The following is a 12,722-nucleotide window of genomic DNA, read 5'->3' as shown; positions in this document are numbered from 1 at the left end:
GCAAATGACTTGCGGAAGTTTAAACACGAAACATTGTCATTAATATTAGTATATCTTAACATTGCTTCAAATGTATTTGTTTGTAATTGCGGAATGGGACAGTACGAATCGATGATGACTCAAGTGCAATGTTGGTTTAAGCCGGTAGGGTGTCTACTATTGTTAGTGCGCACACTTTCTGCGCATCTCGCAATTCTAGGATTTCCTATGGGTGGTGCTTATTAATACAGGGTACATTTTTCCGCGGTTCAGAACTTAGCAAGTGCTCTTCATTTCCAGAAAAACCATTTGGGGTAAACCATGCATGCTTCAGAGATAATCAAGCTGTAATTTGGAATAGAACGCTATGCAATGTTGTTGATTAGTTACATTCGAAAAAGGCGTGGATACTCCCGATTTTCATCGTGGATTTCAATAACACTTGTTAAGATCTGCTATCCCACATATTCAGTAAATCATGCTAAAATACCTTTGAATGAGTATGAGCCGTCGTTAATTGAAGTCAAACATCCATTTTGGTGAACTTTGATGCAATTCCGCACAATTTAATGCTTTTTAACCCTTTAACTCTCAATAGACTGCCACTTATAGATTTTACTCCGTCTAATGACAGACGATTGTACTCATCAATGGGGAACCCCACGGGGCTGAAAGGGTTAACAACAGCTAGATTCACTCCAAAACTATGTCCCGTTCACTCCCAATAGTGCCACTTATAGATTTTACTCTGTCTAACGCCAGACGATTTTACTCGTCAATGGGGAACCCCACGGGGCTGAAAGGGTTAAAGTCATAGGCACTCCATGCGTGGTACCTTATCCTACCTTGACATGGTGCAGCATTAATCTTGAATGTCATTGGGAAAACTGTAATCTATTAGGGGCTGTTTGGCACACTATGACACTTTTGCACTACAGATGGTTCTTAAATACCCTCCCCATGATGTTGTCTTCCTCTTTTTATGTGTATGCAGATGGTTTTCCACACCATGATGAAGACAGTGGTTTGCTGGCCCTTGAAAATGCCTGGCAATCAATAGGTTTGTATGATCATCTTGTAACCTATGCAAACCCAAGACTCTAATAATTAGTGTATATAATTAATCAATAGACTTTGCAATCCAAAACAATTAAACAATTAAAGACAATGTTTTAAAAGCCACATGCAACCCTTCAGAATAATGAAACAACTGCAAAGTCTCAAGGAGATGTAAAGACAGTCAAATGCATATATATTTGAAAACTGTTGGATAAATAAGATATTTTATTTCCTTTTAATCAATAAATGTTCACAGTAGAAATCAGCGACGATGAGGACCCCAGGTCAGCTGTGCCCAGAGGAAACACAGAAAGGTCAAATGGACCAAGGATAAGTGTTCCTGGTGAGACTTTTTTAGGTTTGAGAGGCTTCTTAATTAAAAGCCACATTCATTTTCACGAAAATGGTATGCAGAAAACCAAGGCTCTTGCTTATTTGGAAAACTACGTTACAATTACATGTAGCTGGCCAATGTTAACAAAGTACCGACTGTGTTGTCTCCCCTGACCTTCCCCTATCTACCTCCATTACTTAATCTTGTCGCTACCATAAGCAATAATCTTATTGTCATAGTTGCACGAAGCAATGTAAAGAAAATTAGAATTTTATTAAATATTAATATCCTAAATACGGTAGGGTATCAAAACAAGCCTAAAAGCCCACAGTCTTAGGGTTTAATATTTCCCTGTTTCGACCAAGGGTGATTTATATGATATACTGGTCATTTACTTTCTTTATAAACACAAATTATTTTCAGGTGCTTCTGAGCTCTCGTCAACACCTATCTGTGGGCATCGTGTGCGAGGAGTCGAACGTATGTCTTGGTGAAATGATAACAAAATGATAGTAATTATTATAATAAAAATAATAACAACAATGATGGTTGCAATACCAATAAAAACAAGATGAACATTACATTATTTATTTAAAAGTATTCAACAAAGGAGATCGAGGTGTGTGTTAAGAATGTGGTAGTAATATTAACTATTATTCTGTAACAAAGAGGCTATAATAGTGGTAGATATTTGGCTTTCTGTCAACCAGGAAGGTCATAATCCATTATTCTCTAGCAACCAATTAGTGAACATGTCAATTCCCACTGACAGTGAAATATCTGGTAATATGTCAGCACAAGTGGGCAATACTATTTGAATTACAATTTTTGTCATTAGAGGGTCATTACACTGCCTCCAATGTAATTTCATTTGATCATCAAAATCACTTTTGAATTAATGAAATGATATCCTGGTTCCAGTGAACATGAGATGCTGGAAGTGGGCAATAATAATTAACCTTTGACTCAGAATAAAACTGACTTCCTTTATCAAAAGTTATACAATTATGTGATAATTATTATTAGTATAGTATTTTACATCTTTTCAGATGCAAGATTGGATGCTGAAACCTTTGTGAGTCGCTTATTTGGTAAGTATGGTGTAGCACCATTCTGAGAGTTCACTATAAATTATCAAATTTTCTTAATGGCAATTGAATATCAAGATTCTTGTTGCTACTGTTGTTGTGAAAAGAACTTGTAAGCTCTCACTATGACCAAGAAAAAGTGTGCACAGTGATGTACATTTACTTAAAGTGGGAATTAACAAAAGGTTAACTGTGCAATCAGTGTATGCAGCAATATACCTATATAACGGTTTCGCCTGATACTTGTGCAGATAAAGTTATTGATGTGCCCATGACAACACATACTTGTATGGGGGACACGTGGGAAAAAACTGCGGTTCAGGGTGAGTAACATATCTCAGGCACATATGGCAATAAAACAAGTACTCATAAGTTAATTTTAATTATACACTTTTGAGGAGCAATTAACTGCCACCTAATACACTAAAGGGAGGCGCTTTGACCTCATGGTTAGAGTGCTCTACTCCAGATTGAGTGGTCCGGATTCGGGTCTAGTGGCCGGGGACATTGTGTTGAGTTCTTGGGCAAGTCATTCTACTTTCACAGTGCCTCTCTTCACGCAGGTGTATAAATGGGTACCAGCATATTTTAACCCTGGGATGGAATAGCATCCCATCCAGGGGGAAGGTGACATACTCCTAGTCACTTCATGCTACAGAAACCAGAGATGAGTGCCGCCCTGAGCTGATGGGTCACTACGCTCGTAGCAGACTTAACCTTTATACACCTAATACACCTAGCCATTAGATGTTGCTGTTTTTATTCTTAGCAGGCCTTCTGATATTACGCGATGGTGCGATTTCGCACAATCGACCTCAAATCGCATCCGATCGCACAATTCACGAAAAATCGCATAATTCACAAAAGGACGCACAAAATTCATAAAATGAAACATAAATCAAGACGTTTCTTAGAAATTCCTGCATAAATACGCCATTTTTAAGATGATTTATCTTGGAAAAAGGCTAAAAAACCTTTGTCACCTTCAATTTCGTAAACATTCGAAGTTCAAGGCTTTATTTTTCATGTCGGGGACCTGGTACGAGTCTCCTTCTATTGGTGCAACACAAACACGGCCTTATATACACACCACTGAAATGACTCAGTTGCTTTCTCTTATAGAAGAGATTTGAGAAAAATAAGCGAAGTTGTAAGTTTTACGGCAAAATGTAGTTTCTTTCGTTGAAAACTGATAAAAACTTACTCATGGATAAGTTTGTTGTGAAAACGCTCGCTTTTTCTTCGACGAAGAAGGAAGTTCCCACATTTCGCCCAATCTGACAGCTCACGATCGAGCAAGAAAGTACCTCACAGGTACGCTCCACGTTGGTGGACGTTGGACTGATGTTTTTCTCGTCGTGCAATATTAGGGCCTTTTATACGAGAGAAAATAAGCCGCGGCTTACTCTGGCCACGGTGTACAAAATACGCAAAAGGAACTATTTATACGAATATATATTCCCAGGTCAATATAAGCCGCGGCTTGAAAAAGACGTGAACGTACGTAGATTTTGTACCATTTATACGGGGTGAACATTCGAGTCTTCTGTAAGCCACGGCCAGAGAAAGCCGCGGCTTATTTTCTCTCTTATAAATGGGGGTATGGCCCTATTGTGATTGACCATCTTCGGAAGTTCGTGGTTGACGAGCACCTTGATCATTCATTTGGCATGTTAGCTGTGTCCTTTCAACTTTTAACGTGGTGCACCGGTAGTGCAGAAGACCTCATTTTTTTTATTTATCCCAACTAATGTCGATCGAGATACATAATTGCTGTTCCTTTGTGTTCAAAATGTTTTTAGGGCAGCAAAAAAGTGCTTTTCTTAACCTGAAACCTTATAAAACAAGCTTGAAATTGCTGAGAAAAAAATCGCATAATTTACATTATTTATCGCATAATTGGCCTTTCTAATCGCACAATCTGCCCTGAAAAAATCGCATAATTTGCATTTTTTAATCGCACCCTATCAGAAGGCCTGTCTTAGTCTTGAAAGCCCTCCTACTCAAAGAGCACCCCCAGAGGAAAAAAAAAATGAAGAAAAGAAAGATATCTCTGATCAATGTGGACCACTCTTTTACTGAACTATTTAGATCTCAGTGTACATGTACCCTTACTTTGAGAATTTTTTAGACTACTCCAAAAGCAATAACAATGTCTATACATATGTAATTTGCCCAAAGGTGTAGGCATTGACCTTCTCTGTCAGCCAGATGACAAGAATAACAAAACCTTCTGACTGTCCTGATTAATTGGTTGAGTTAGTTCAAAACACCTGTTGTCTACCTGTAAGGAATTGTTTAGTCTAAGAACAAATAGATCACTGTGATCATCGAATTCCAGCTATTGGAGTGACACCTACATTACCTTAATTGGTTGGCTAAGTGGAAGAGACCTTAAAATAGTCTGATACAAAGAGTTATGTTTATTGAGGATTACCGGTAGTCTCTTTATCTATAGGTGTAAGACACCTGATCTCGACCTTGCCCAACCAACAGAATTGTGTATATGAGGCTGTTTTAAAAAAAGGCATAATCTGTTGATTTTGCATTTATTTGCTTTGTTAATGCCTGCAGCTATAATAGGTCATTTTACAGTTGTTTGTTCAGCGACCAAGCCTATGAATGGCTGCAAGGCTGCCGGTGACCTTGCATTGATACAGACCTCACTGCTTTTATCATGTAAATTGTGTTGTTGTAACGCTAATTAGTGCATATCAACATTACAAAAGCACGAAGGTTTGTATCAAAACAGGGTCACCGGCAGCCTCGCTTCCATTGTTAGGCCTGGTAACTTAGCCACAACTGTAAAATGGTCTATTCTTCTGACATGTTACCACTTTGGAATAATATGGTAATTTGGGCTATAAGACCTTACTGGCTCCCTTGTGAGTTGATTTCCTCAATAATAATAATAATAATAATAATAATAATAATAATAATAATAATAATAATAATAATAAGTTCACAGTATTAATAATTATGGTTTTTCTATCAAAGTGGGAGAAGTAGAAGAGGAACCTGATTTGCTGACTGCTGCTGAACTTGGTATTGTACATTCAGTTATTATTCTAACGTACTAAATGATCAATGCAAGTTTTGAGTTGAAGATTGTTCCTTTTTTTCATGAGACAACAATAAGTATGAAAAAGAAGGAAAAGGAAAAAGACAAATTGTGTCTACTGGAATTTATTTGCAGATGCAAGGAGTGGAGCATCATTCGATGCTTGTGTTCTCAAGAGATTTTTGGCTGCTAACAGAGTTCCCCAGCGACTGCCAGTGTTGTGCCTTACACCATCAGAGGTAATCACAAGGAATATAATAGTAATACTGTCAATTTTGTGGTCGGCTTGACCCTTTTCAGAGTTTTCAAGTAATATAATATTTGGCATTACAAAATCAAGTATAATTATTTGTTCCTCTGTCTTCACACAAAGTCTTGCTTTTAAATTATGGCAGAAAATGAAATTAATGTTTGCTTTTAATTGTAACGAATAAAAGATAATCATAAAAAAGATTATCAATCAATTTATGCTATTATATGATATAGTTGCAACTTCAGAGCTACAGTGATGTCACTCCAGTCTGTATCATCAGGTACAGATTAACCAGCCAAGCATTAGAGGCCTTAAGGTAAATGTAGCATGCACTTCTATAAGGGTCTATTTGACCAGACTTTGGGGGACCCTGAGCTCATTTTTGCCCATTCAGAAAGGGTTTGGCAATCCAAACACGGAATCTTGTTCATCTTGCTAGCGTGCAGAGCCAGCCACATAACGATAAGGGGTAAGATGGAATCCCTACATGGGTGCACTTTGAAAAGAAAATGAAATGTACGAGGGGCCAACAAATTTGGAAGTTGGGAGACACAATAATATTACAATGCAGTGATGGACTGTGATATCTCAAATTCAAAATCTCATGACCAGCCAGATCAGGGATGCACCCATCCAATTCAATGGAGTCAATAGAGTATTAATTTAATAACATTGTTTCATGGAATTGAAAAGGTTCTTTCCAAAACTGCTTGAATGTGCATGTCAATGGATGCATGTCATAATTTCTTTCATCATCGTTAAAAAAAAGAGGGAAAGAAGAAGAAAATAATCATTATGGTATCAATTTAGTATAAATTTGTATTAAAAAGCTAAACTTCGGATATCAAATTTCCAGCATTTTCATTGGCCCACAGGCTATAAGTTAATATACGTAGTGCCCCTGATATTGTCCAATAATGCGTAAGCAATAAAGCGATCTGAAAACACTTTTGCAGTTCTGAGAAAATAATGGCCAACAAAAGCATTTTCATGTCCATTGTGTGCCAAATAAGATCAACATGATATGGAATGGTTTTTGGTCTTGGAGTTTTGAAGAAAACAATTATGCTACTCGCCCGATGTGCTTGCTCGATCGATATAAAATAATTATATCTTCCTACACAGCATGCTCTCGTCAAATAATTATATATACAGGAAAAAAGCACAATTTTTTTTTATGTAATATTCAACAATTGCAGGACACTAATGACATCTGAAGAGGCCATAAGAGCTCTGGAAAAGTGCAATGTTCATTTTTCTTTGATGGGTTCTGATTTCGACTTGGAAGGTATTTAAATGCAAAAGTAACATAACTAATGCTACATGTTACTATTCTGACACCTGTTGGTAGACAGTACGTAAGGAGTTGTCTCTTACATCTGGATAGTGCTATAGTGCTATATGCCGGGTAAATCACTATCCAATGAAAAAAGTCATAGCAAAAACATTTGTGCTATCCAATGGATAGTGCTATATCTGGTGGATAGCATTATCCATCTTTTCAGTAACTTGGCCCTTGTTGCGAGTTTATGTCTGTATTCCTATTTTTTTGAAACTCAGTTAACTTGAATATTTTTGGGTACAGTCTTGCATGTATCCTTTTCTTAGTGATGCACTATGTAACATCTGAAAGAAAGCAAACTACAAAAAACAATACTCTCTTTCTACAAAGTTATTATTATAATTGATTATTATCATTAAAGGTTACTAAGCTAGCAAAGATCTATGATTCTAACACTTTCAGGAAGAAATGTCGCACTATTGTTTACAAAAATTGCAATAATTATATTAGTAATATTCTTGAAAGGTCGGGGGGCAATACTGCTCAGTATTGAATGAACAGTAACTAATGGTGATAAATAAGGACAAAATAAAGAAAAATAAAAGATCATTTGTGGTAACATTCCAGTTTTTAGCTTAGTCAAGACTGACTTCTCAATTTTTTCTGTGTTTCATTTTAATAGTGTGTGGAAAAGAAAAGTTGCTGGTAAACAGTGGCCACCTTGATGCCCACATCTTACAGCCAACAATATCATGCACAAGATTGGTTGTCGGAGACATAATAGAAGGTGAGGCCCACTACCAAACCACCTTAAGCTTATTATTATGCCTTTGAAAGCAATCCAGTCAGTTTAAGTTGTTAAGTGCTGATATATTCCTTGGTAGGAAACACAGAGGACCTAGCCACCAACCTTACTGCTGCAGTGGAGGATGCTATTCAGGCATCAAGTATTGTAAGATCACAGAGGTTAGATCGTCTTGTTATTTTCATATATAGAGAGTCACAAACTTTAAGTTAGTTTTAAACTTCATTGTTTCATTCGTCCACCCCCAGTTTTTTTCCTCTTACTTTAACCCTTCTGTTATCCTGTCCATCTCCTTTGATCACTTCGGTCATTCACATCGAGAGCAAATACAAAAGACGCAATTGAAATTAATAAAATTATTATATGGCTAGTGTTTCTGGTCAATATACGCACACTCTGATTGGCTAAGAACAGCAAAACACTCAGGGAGCATTATTCTCCCGTAATGCCAACGGGCCGATTATGAATAACCGGTATGCAAATCATTATTTTTCTTCTTTAGAACCGTTCTGTAAGCCATAATTAATAACAAATAACTTTTTTTGTGACCATTTGGTTGTTACAGCAAAAATATGAAACCCTGGCCGAGCTGTAATGACTTTGCTGTTGCTCTGTCAATATGGCCAGGCCTGAGTTTAAGATTTTGCCTGAATGACTTCACTCTCGGTTAGTGATTAGTTCTTAAATTTAAAAATGCTAGTGATGTAAATGGAATGCTTAGCATAATTATTGGAGAAACAGTGCATTGGAATAGACATTAGTCAGGAGGGACAATAATAAAGTGCATTATAAGAATCTACATTTATTATTAGTATGACAACATTGCCTAGCAATAAAATTTAATATTCATGCACCAAACCATATGAACTCCTCTAATAAAAGGTATTTCAATGAACTGCAGAGAGCTCTTGCAGCAACAGCGAGAGTTGAAACAGAGGCAGGACAAAGAATATTCAGAGCTATTGGTAAGGGCATGTGTAGTACAGCAATCGTACATGTAAGGTATGTACCCCCACCCCCTTCCTTTTTTCATTCATGTCACAAGAGAACATCCCCAAACTCAAAAAAGAAAACACTTTTTGTTATATCAAAGTGCAGTGAACATGCTGAGGCCTAGTTGCATTTAAATATTTTAGGAAAGGGAAAACGTGAGAACACAACAGGACCAGCAACAACAAGTACTGGTAAAAATAAATATTACAGCATTTATCTCCTTTTACTAGCTCATTGCATAACATTTTGCATATACTGATTTCTGAAGGGTGACATGAAAGTCCCCAAAGACCCTTCTGTGGAGCCTATGAAGTGTTGAGTTAAGACTAGACTTGAGTCTGTATGTACATGTAGTTTACACTAACGTCTGGTCTTTTAGGTAACTTTGAAAGTCTTCTGACATTGGTAGGGCTGATATTGTTCTGATGGGTCTTTACTTTCAAGTCACCCATTTCAATGCAAGAACAAAATTAACAAGAAAACCGTTTTTTTTTTACAGAACATTACATTTTCTTGATTTAGGCAAAATGTGATTTGAAATGTGAAGGATAATTGTTATGTAGTGATGACAACAGTGATTTACAGTAGTGCCTTATTTCTTTGCAAGAAAATTATTTTAAGTTGCGTTTGTTTCATGAGACATTAATGTTAATTTTTCAGGAGAATTCAGAAAGTGAATTTGATAGGACGGTACAAGATACGGAACAGGTCTTGCATTCTTTTTAGATAAACAGTATCTCTTGTAGAGATTCTGGGCATAAAATAGTAGTTTTTTTCCTGACAGAGGAGTGTTGTAACATAACATGACAACACAGCCACGGTCTTTTTTTGCAGCCAAAGCAAATGTCTAACTAATTAGACCAAATAGATAGATACATATATATGTATGTATATATATATATATATATATATATATATATATATATATATATATATATATACATACACAATATGTAGACAGTGTGCCCACCCGGTTGTCACCATTATAATGGCTTTATGGCAACTCCTGAACTTGGGCACAGGATGTACGATATACAAGTGGGCAGATGGAGCTGGATGGAGGGGTCTTGAACATTCAATGCTACTCGGAGTTTCATGCTTCTTGGGAAGCAACATATATATTTCCAATAACAGTAGCAAAGTTCTACAGTGTTGTGACGCAATATAGCTCCTCAGTAGGGCCTGATAAATAAGTGGTGTAAGTTTTTTTTTTTTTCTAGGTAAGACAGAAGAGACTTCGTTTCTTGGAAAAAGAGGTAAGTAACATTATGGGGAATTTTAAGAGAACATCCATTAAGTAACGCGTGACGGTCTACTATCCCACATAACAAAACGTTGTAATTTCTGTAAAATGCAGGGAATTCAACTTGTTATGGCTAAATCATTGCTATTTTTTCACTATTTCAAGTTAAATTACATACACCAGAATCAGCATATATTGAAACGAGAACCAAAAAAAGAATTAATTTTTGGGCCACGTTTGGTTATATAAGGTTAAATGGAGATATGACTTTATTTTCTCCAGGTTGAGCAGTCAAAACGTCCACGAGAGGACATTTATGACAATGACAATGATGAAGATAGCAGCAGAATAGTAAGTGCCCATCATACGTTCTGTCTATTACAGAAGGTTCTCACCTGACGTCACAGCAGCCATATTGGTGCACAGAACAATAGAGAAAAAAAGTCTTTTGGGAATTTGACTTTATTATCATGCAAAACATGAGCCATAATTTGATATTGTTTTGTGCACCAGCATGGTCGTCTCATCACGTGACTGAAAGCCATTTATATTCTTTTGCTTTGCTCAGCGTTCTGTCTCTCCAGCATTCGCTACCCTTACCAACGGACTCACGCTGCTCGGTAACAACATGTTTTAAATAGAAAGTAATCTCCTGCTTTGGTTTTCAAGCCAATATTCAGCCATAATGATAACAGTTTACTATACGGGCTTTAATTCATGTCCATGAGTCAGGATAAGGGTTAAAGGGTTCGTATTAATTTTCATTACTTTTGTTTTCCAGGTAACATTCCCAGGCATCAACAGGGACAACATTGCCAGTCAATAATTATCATTAAAATTAATATTTATTTACTATCAGTGATAAGAATATTCCCAGTTACAACTCCTGGTGTTCTAAGAACACGAAGAACTGGGCATGGGACAATAAACTTACACGAGTTTTGTCCTCTGAAAGATGCAATTCAGGGGGCATAAGAAGGGCCCTATATACAGCTTTCATGAATTCACTGTTTCCTTGTTATAAGGTGTAAACGAAGATGGCTCAATTTTTGTAAACGAGCTCATACTCGGACTCGAGTTCAGACTATTTGCCTTATGTTGCATTTCATTCTCTCGAATCAAGCCTTCCTGGTGTTTAGGAAATACCGGTAATGTGAAAATAGAGAAAACATGTTTTTAATTGTTTTTTAGCTAGAAATGATGATCCACGGGTACTATTTGTGTATGCTTTGATGGAATAGTTTTGCTAATAAGCGCATAACTTGTTTTAATATAAAAAGTAGTTAATTTTCTGATACCAAGGTTTTCATCTCGCTAATCTTTTCGTTGGATGCAAAAAACAAAAATAAAACTTCTAATAATAAATACGTGAATCAGGAAAACATGTTAAAGAAGCTAAATAAACCTTGGGATACTAGAGTGCTAGTCAAGTTTGCTTCAATAACATTCCTTGAGGGCAACCCGTATAAAGGAATACCCTTTCCACTGCCAATGGCGAGGTTCATTGCCCGAGCAAAATGACAATTAAGAGATATTAAGCTATTAAACTGCAGTTGTATGATTCAAAACATCATCCAACCATTCCTTGGTGTTGCTCGTTGGGGTTGCCACGAAAGGCGTTACATTGAGGGGTTGATGAAGTCTTACATTCGGGGGTTAGAAACGCATTCAATTTATTCTTCCATTCAGGGATAAAAAACGTCTTACATTATAAAGTGTTTACTTCCAGGGGTTACAAATCCTTACGTCAAGGAGTTATAAATCCTTACGTCCGGGGGTTATTACGTCCAGGCGTTAAAAAACCTTACGTCCAGGGGTTAAATCCTTACGTTCTGGGGTTATAAATCCTTACGTCTAGGGGTTATAAAACGTTACGTCCAAGGGTTAAAAATCCTTACGTTCTGGGGTTAAAAATCCTTACGTCCAGGGGTTAAAATCCTTACGTTCTGGGGTTAAAAATCCTTACGTCCAGGGGTTGTAATTCCTTACGTTCTGGGGTTATAAATCCTTACGTCCAGGGGTTATAAATCCTTACGTCCAGGGGTTAAAAATCCTTACGTTCTGGTGTTAAAAATCCTTACGTACAGGGGTTATAAAACGTTACGTCCAAGGGTTAAAATCCTTACGTTCTGGGGTTAAAATCCTTACGTTCTGGGGTTAAAAATCCTTACGTCCAGGGGTTGTAAATCCTTACGTTCTGGGGTTATAAATCCTTACGTCCAGGGGTTATAAATCCTTACGTCCAGGGGTTAAAAATCCTTACGTTCTGGGGTTAAAAATCCTTACGTCCAGGGGTTGTAAATCCTTACGTTCTGGGGTTAAAAATCCTTACGTCGAGGGGTTATAAAACCTTACGTCCACGGGTTAGTTATCCTTACGTTCTGGGGTTAAAAATCCTTACGTTCTGGGGTTAAAAGTCCTTACGTCCAGGGCCCGGTTGTTCGAAAGCCGATTAACTTAATCCAAGATTAGTGTAAACTTTTGTTTCATGTTTTCAACTTTTTGGTTAAAGTTTCTTTTGCTTATTTTTGTTTTTCAAGATCGGCATCTACTAATGAATTTATCCGAATATCAGCGTCGAACAGCATATGGGAGTAGAGAAATAAACTTCTTGGTTAATTTTTA

The 12,722-nt window shown here is 36.9% G+C and overlaps 1 protein-coding gene across 1 annotated transcript; it reads left to right on the top strand.

Annotated features, from left to right (window-relative positions):
- Window positions 1-212: 212 nt before the first annotated feature.
- Window positions 213-11,514, top strand: LOC138008188 (uncharacterized). Its single transcript, XM_068855420.1, has 18 exons — window positions 213-231; window positions 974-1,039; window positions 1,295-1,381; window positions 1,796-1,852; window positions 2,422-2,463; window positions 2,712-2,783; window positions 5,458-5,505; window positions 5,657-5,760; window positions 6,008-6,090; window positions 6,974-7,062; window positions 7,739-7,843; window positions 7,941-8,022; window positions 8,763-8,826; window positions 8,998-9,045; window positions 9,515-9,562; window positions 10,075-10,110; window positions 10,380-10,448; window positions 10,879-11,514. Exons 6-18 carry the CDS (start codon window positions 2,732-2,734, stop codon window positions 10,921-10,923), a joined length of 873 nt encoding a protein of 290 aa, XP_068711521.1. The 5' UTR covers window positions 213-231; window positions 974-1,039; window positions 1,295-1,381; window positions 1,796-1,852; window positions 2,422-2,463; window positions 2,712-2,731; the 3' UTR covers window positions 10,924-11,514.
- The last annotated feature ends 1,208 nt before the right edge of the window (window positions 11,515-12,722 follow it).

The sequence above is a fragment of the Montipora foliosa genome, chromosome 6 (genome assembly GCF_036669935.1).
Source record: "Montipora foliosa isolate CH-2021 chromosome 6, ASM3666993v2, whole genome shotgun sequence".
Taxonomy (NCBI): Eukaryota; Metazoa; Cnidaria; class Anthozoa; order Scleractinia; family Acroporidae; genus Montipora; species Montipora foliosa.
This window is presented reverse-complemented; position numbering and strand designations above follow the sequence as displayed.

What these genes read in the sequence shown, in the direction of transcription:
- LOC138008188 (XM_068855420.1), top strand. Translation starts at nt 2,732, where the DNA reads ATGACAACACATACTTGTATGGGGGACACGTGGGAAAAAACTGCGGTT. An exon ending in GGAAAAAACTGCGGTTCAGG is followed by an intron (nt 2,784 to 5,457) that starts GTGAGTAACATA and finishes TTTCTATCAAAG; the next exon opens with TGGGAGAAGTAGAAGAGGAA. An exon ending in ACCAGCAACAACAAGTACTG is followed by an intron (nt 9,046 to 9,514) that starts GTAAAAATAAAT and finishes TTAATTTTTCAG; the next exon opens with GAGAATTCAGAAAGTGAATT.